We start from the raw sequence: 6,711 nt of genomic DNA, 5'->3' as shown, positions 1-6,711 counted from the left end.
GCAAAAATATCTTGTTCGACAGAAGATAATGTCTAAGCCTTTGAGTCGCCCAGACCAATGCTAAACACGTCTTTTCCAAGACAGTGTACTTGATTTCATATTCCAACATTTTCTTACTGACGTAGTAGATGGGCTTTTCTTTCTTAGACCCTGCCTCCTGCTGAGCAAGCATACAACCCATTGCTGTATCTGTGATGGACAAATACATCAACAATGGTTGACCAGGAATGACTGGGGATAGAACAGGCGGCAAAGACAAACATTGCTTGACTTTTTCAAATGCTTCCTGACATTCTTCATTCCATTTCTTGGAAGAATTCTTTTTTAATAACTTGAAGATGGGTTCACACGTCATAGTTAAATGAGATATGAATCTCCTCAAATATTGCACTTTGCCCAGGAATCCACGAATCTGCTTTTCTGTCTTTGGTGGTTGCATTTCTTGGATTGCCTTGATCTTCTGAGGGTCCACTTCAATTCCTCTCTCGCTGACCATGAATCCGAGCAACTTTCCTAATGTGACCCCAAATACACATTTATTTGGGTTCAAGCGAAGTTGAAACTTCTGGATTCGCTCGAAGAACTTTCTCAAAGCGATTGTATGCTCTGGTCGAGTCCTGCCTTTGACAATCATGTCATCTACATAGACCTCGACCTCCTTATGAATCATGTCATGAAGAAGAGTAGTCGCAGCTCTCTGATAGGTGGCACCAGCATTCTTGAGACCGAACGGCATCACTCTGTAACAATACGTTCCCCACTGAGTAATAAATGCCGTCTTCATCATATCTTCAGGCGCCATCTTGATCTGATTGTAGCCTGAAAACCCATCCATGAAAGATAACAGAGCATGTCCAGCGGTATTGTCAACCAAAAGATCAATGTTCGGAAGCGGGAAATCATCTTTCGGACTTGCCTTGTTAAGATCTCTGAAATCGACACACATCCTGACTTTCCCGTCCTTCTTGGGCACCGGTACAATATTTGCAAGCCATTCAGGGTATTCAACTACTTCGATGAATTTCACTTCGAGTAGTTTCTTAACCTCGTCATGAACTTTCAACTCCCATTCTGTTTTAAGTTTTCGGAGTTTTTGCTTCTTCGGCTTGATGCCAGGGATTAGAGGTAATTTGTGTTGGACAATATCCTCGCTCAATCCTGGCATGTCGTCGTAAGACCAAGCAAAAACCTCCTTAAACTCTTTTAGCAAGGTAATTAATTCTTCGCGCTCCTCAGGAGATAAAATTTTGCCAATTCGTATTTCCCGAATTAAGGTTTCATCACCTATATTTACAGATTCAATTTCCTCTTCAAGTGGTTTAGCTCGGTGACTCTCCTCTTGTTGAATCATATGTTTGATTTCAAGAGGAGTTTCATCGGCTTCCTCATTAGAGGGGGAGTCTTGATTATCATTATTAGTTACTTGATCAAGTTCAGAAGCAGAATCAGCAGAAGAGACAAGTACAGGAATATAAGCAAAAGAATCTTTTATTTCATCAGAATCAGTGATTACATCAGATGACTCGCCCACATCAGGCGTTACAGACTCTGAAACAGAATGAAAAAATAAGTCGACATCAGTATCGACACAACCAGAAATATACACAGACGAAGAATCAATGAATACGTCCCCAGACTCGGACTCGACACCACCAAGGACAGACTCGTCACCCACTCCAGAGGTAGACCCGACTTCTACAGTACCTGCATCAAAAGAAAAGTTAGAAATGACAGACTCTGGGAAGGACTCAGAAACTGACACATACTTTGAAATAACTGACTCTTTTGAAGGGACTGGAATGTACTGAGGGATTACTTGGGGTATAACCTGTGAGGTCCAGTTATCCAGAGGTCCCTCGGCTGGGGTGATATAGTCCTCTGGGTTCAGAAAAGGTGCGTCTCTTCCAATCATAGCAATGACTGGTGCCTCGGTCTGAAACAAAGAATTCAAGAGTTCCGGTTCGAAGTTCTCAACCCAGTCTAAATCTGATTCCTCTGTTACAACTGACTCTGTAATCTGCTTACTGTAAAATTCTGCTGGCAGCTCATCTGCAAAGAAAATCTCAAGACCCGGCAGCTTGGTCCCATTCTCATCATACCATGGCTCTGAGAAACCATAATAAGGGCAATCAGCTCCCTCTTTTCGGAATCTGCCATTCATTATCATACTGAAGGGTCCCATTGGAAATTCTAAACCTTTGCGGCGACACTCGGCCCATTTGAACATGTAAGCTCTCATTTCTTGCATCTCCTTGCGAGTTGGCTTGTATCCCAACCCAAACAACCCATCAGATGCTTTCAACTCGGGCCGCTCAGTCGGACCCTGCATATTCTTTCCCAAACCTGCCCCTGGGAGATACCCAAATCGGCGCATCATCTTGACTACCCGAGTATTGGTGCTAGAGAGAAACATAATTTCTTCACTCATAGCCTCTTTCATGGTGATAGCCGAAACTTCCACTGAAAATCCTGTCAGACTGATATCTCTTGTGTTTTCAGTAACAAGCTCTTGAGATATTTGTCCAACTTCCGGCTCGGGATCTCCTTTGACTGTGATCACCCGGTTGTTTCGAATGAATTTCAATTTTTGGTGAAGCGTAGAAGGGATAACTCCAACCTTGTGCAGCCAAGGTCGACCAAGCAACAGACAAAAAGAAGTCTTGATATCTAACACCTGAAATTCAATGTCAAAGGTTTCTCCTCCAATGACAATCTCAGTAGCCAATGTTCCAATAACATCTCTTCGAGTCCCATCATATGCCAGTATACCCTGCTCAGACGGAATGAAGTCTTCAGGCCCAAACCCCAGAGTAGTGGCAGTGCTCAAAGGACACACGTTCAAAGCTGACCCATTGTCTACCAGTACTTCTGATACTTTCTTCTGATTGCAAAACAGGGTAATCTTGAGAGGACGAGTATGATCCTTTCCTTCTGAAGGCAAGTCCTCATCTGAGAAAGATAAGGCTTTTGAAGCCTTGGTCATGGCCACCAAACCGACCAGCTCGTCAGGAGTGATCTCAACTGATACCTGGGACGAGTTCAATTCACGAAGTACACCCTGTCTGTGCTTCGGCGATGCCATCAGTAAACCCCAAATTGAAACATTAGCTTGGGTTTTCTTAAGCTGATTCAGTAGGTTATCTTCCTCTTCATCAAGTCTTTGTTTCTGCCTCTGACTGTCAACCCCTCTTGCAACTTCAGCGGGATTTTCAACTCTAAGCTCAGCTGGTTTGAAGACTCGTCCACCCCGTGTGACGTGGCGGAGTTCATCGCACTGATCGTTCAATAACAACAAATCTTCATCATCTATCTTAAGGATGTATGGGGTTTGTATTTCTTCTTCCTCATCATCACTCACCCTTAAGACATACAGAGATTCGCTTTCTTTCTTTTCATCCTCACACTGGAGAATGTAGGATTGGTTTGATGGCCCAGCCACATCAGGGTCATTCCAGGATAAGACATAGGGTTTTTCAGATTCTGAACACTGATCTTCTTCTTCAAATTTCCAAACATAGGGTTCTTCGGATTCCACAGCACATATGAAGGAAGCCGGATCAATGACAGACTCCTCGGCGCAAATGACATTGACCGAGGATGGAGGCGGCATTGCATGCGTAGGAAGGGGGTTTCTAGTTACATTTGGTAACTCGATTGACAGTTCCTTCCTATCAATCATGTTTTGAATTTGGTGTTTCAAAGCTAAACACCTATCAGTGATATGGCCCGTGTTACGGTGGTAATCACAGAATTCATTTTCTCTCCAGGATCTTGGCAACGGGTTGGGAGGAGGTTTAATGTCAGGCAACTTGATCTTCTTGTCCTTCAATAGCTTCTTCAAAGCTACGGACAAAGAATACGGAAGGGGATCAAAATGACGAAGAGGCTTCTGCTCCATTGTCGGCCTTCTTACTTCAGTAACTACTCTGGGTGGGGGCGGCCTGACATAATTGACATTATGGACCTCTTTAGGCGCCATCACAGGTCGCTTCCCTTCTCTGCCATCAGATGGTACTCTAGATCTCAGGCCTTTAGCCAATGCATCTTCTATCTGAGTCCCAGTCTTAATAAGATTGTTAAAATCAAGGAAATATTGGATAGCCATATGGTGGTAATATTGTGGTGATAGATTTTTTACCACAATCTTGATCTGATCCTCATCTGACAACCGATGAGTCATCTGGGCAGCTTTCCTTCTCCATCTACGGATGAAGGAAGTGAAGGTTTCATTATGGCCCTGTTTCAAAGCCTTCAAATCTCTCTTGGTCACATCGATCCCCTCCTCCATGGAGAACTGCTCGACGAACCTATTTGCAATGTCTTCCAAAGTTCGGATCTCTTCAGACTTTAGGCTCAAGAACCATTTCTTAGCCACTCCAACAAGGGATCTAGGGAACAGAAGAGCAACTTGATCTGGAGATAAACCATGTTGTTGAAGGAGCGGAAGGACAGACATTAAGTGGCTTCTAGGACAACCTGTCCCATCGTACTTATCCATGTCCGGCACCTTGAATCTAGGAGGTAGTGTGACTCCTGGGTATAACATAAAATCTGCCATGTTCAACTTTTTCGGGCCTTGGAATTTTATGTTTTCCATTTCTTGGGCCAGCCTATCCATCCTATCCGATATTGCTTTGCCCTTATTGGCTCTATCTAGATTAGGATGACAATTCTCTTCTTCATACTGCTCATTATCAAGATCGTCTTCGACGTTCAAGACTGCAGGCCCGGCCATTGCAGGAGGGGGAGGAGGTATAACTGATGGGTGCTGAGCTACATGCTCTCTGGAAGTAGACTCTCTGTCATTTTTCAGACGGGCTATCTCTTCATTCATGTTATTCATCTGTTGAAGCATAGCCTTCATCATCTCACTCATCTCAGCTATAGCGTTTCCAGAGTCAGCCATCTGTGCAATAGGAAATTGGACAGGCGAAGGGATTTCCTGGAGATTGGAGAAAGGTAATGCAGGGGAGGTAAAAGAAATTGGTGAGGAAGAAAAACGACTCAGCCTGGAATCAGCGGACTGACGGGACCAGGTTGATTTTGAAACAAGGATTTTCTTAGGAGCAATGGTTGCTCAATTAAGAATCCTGAAATGGAAGTATAAGCACTAGATTAAAATTTTGATAATCGAGATAAACTATTTTGATCAAACAATGACAAAAGAAACAAAAACACACTTTCATTAATAAAATTCAAATTGTGATTACAACGGATGAAAAATATTAATCTCTAATCACAACTGGATAAACAGACTGACAAAAATGGGAAATGCAGAAATCAGAATAACAAAACATGATACGGATCTTCAAGGCTCCTCAATCCGAGCCCTCCGACTTGCGGGTTCTTCCGATATTTCTCCACGTCGGAATTTGCGAGATAAGCCTAACCTCCTTTCTATATTTTTGTTTCCCCAAGCAGCCACAATGGATCGGATAAGGTCAGGAGTGAGATCTTCACAAAGAGGAGGGACTATGATTCCGGGAGGACACGGAATTCCCGTAATCTGGTGGAGAATTCGCATGGGTGCATAAAAGGAAGATTTCTCGGTACCCATGAGGTAAACAAATGAATGCGGGTAAGTGCTAGTAAAAACATGGAAACATGAATGACTTACCCAGCGAAACTGACTCTCCTCTACATGTTGCAACCAATTGTGCCATTCATCGATGGACTGAGGTTGATGGGCTATTGGTTTCCAGGTATGGAAATTCTTCAGGGTATATGGATTTTGGCTTTGTCGCTGAAGAATTTGAAGTTTTTCACTAAGCCAGACATATAACAACTTGACACACCCACAGAAATTGTCTTTGATATTTTGGGAAGCAATAAGATCTAGTCCCAAAAAGGTCTCTGCTAACATGGTAGGAATGGGATTCCTCCCTTTGTTAATTTGGTCTACCACAGTTAACAAAGTTAACGGAGCAACACGAGGGTTTTTCCGAATGACGTATCGCGCAAAGACACTAAAAATCAAAGCATTGCGTCGACAACTCTGAAAACGAGAGTTAGTGGGATCGACGTTTTCAGAAAAAAGGGTGATGAGGTTTTGAACTTGCACACAAGTATCCGTTAAGCATGAAAGTGCATCAACAGTTTGATTTTTGAATAGCTTGCAAAAAATGGAATGAGAAGAATCTATGTTCGAAGATTGTATCCAAAGTCCATCTGTTGGGAGCTCTAATAAAGCACACCAATCTTCGAATATAGGACAAAGCTCGAAGGATCCAAATCGAAAAACATGAAGATTAGGATCCCAGAATCTAGCGGCTGCTTGGAGAAACTTCCAATTTATATCGGATACACTCAAATGATTGAAGGCACAGATGAACCGATCAGCCATACTCCTGTTCGAAGATTCTAGCGGAAGAGTCCTAATAGTCTCGCTTATCCAGCCTTTCAACACATTATTCGCCATAATTTTAACCTAAACACAAAGAATGGGATAATTAGGGACTGGAGAATAACTTGGAATAAACAAAGAATAAGGATGAACTTAACCACTAATCACAAGAAGGATATAATTGGCGACATCAAATGTTCCATTGATGATCAAAGATGATCAGAAACTCAGGGAAGAGACCACGGTCATAAAATGACAAAAGTAGATCAATAGACCGGATCTAAATCTGAAAGGTGGACGACAAAAATGTATGATCAAGAAGATCAATAATGATAGACTATGGTCATAGAGACAGCAGACAAGCTATC

At 42.7% G+C, this 6,711-nt stretch overlaps 1 protein-coding gene across 1 annotated transcript; it reads right to left on the bottom strand.

Moving 5' to 3' along the window:
- Positions 1 to 1,695: 1,695 nt before the first annotated feature.
- Positions 1,696 to 4,558, bottom strand: LOC143856648 (uncharacterized). Its single transcript, XM_077366911.1, has 4 exons — positions 4,271 to 4,558; positions 3,185 to 4,051; positions 2,711 to 3,028; positions 1,696 to 1,704 (listed from the first exon to the last, which is right to left on the bottom strand). The coding sequence occupies exons 1-4, from the start codon at positions 4,556 to 4,558 to the stop codon at positions 1,696 to 1,698; spliced, it is 1,482 nt and encodes a 493-aa protein (XP_077223026.1).
- Between the last annotated feature and the right edge of the window lie 2,153 nt (positions 4,559 to 6,711).

The sequence above is a fragment of the Tasmannia lanceolata genome, unplaced genomic scaffold, assembly GCF_043159265.1.
Source record: "Tasmannia lanceolata isolate RefF3 unplaced genomic scaffold, GAP_Taslan_0.1 ptg000023l, whole genome shotgun sequence".
In the NCBI taxonomy this organism is placed as follows: Eukaryota; Viridiplantae; Streptophyta; class Magnoliopsida; order Canellales; family Winteraceae; genus Tasmannia; species Tasmannia lanceolata.
Note: the sequence above shows the minus strand (reverse complement) of the source record. Positions and strands in the feature narration are given on the sequence as shown.

Bases quoted from the DNA above. Each gene is read 5' to 3' on its own strand.
- LOC143856648 (XM_077366911.1), bottom strand. From the start codon at position 4,558: ATGGCAGATTTTATGTTATACCCAGGAGTCACACTACCTCCTAGATTC. The intron at 4,052-4,270 runs GTGACCAAGAGA...ACTGGGACTCAG, and splicing joins CCATGGAGGAGGGGATCGAT to ATAGAAGATGCATTGGCTAA. The intron at 3,029-3,184 runs GTTGACAGTCAG...AACTCGTCCCAG, and splicing joins CCGCTGAAGTTGCAAGAGGG to GTATCAGTTGAGATCACTCC.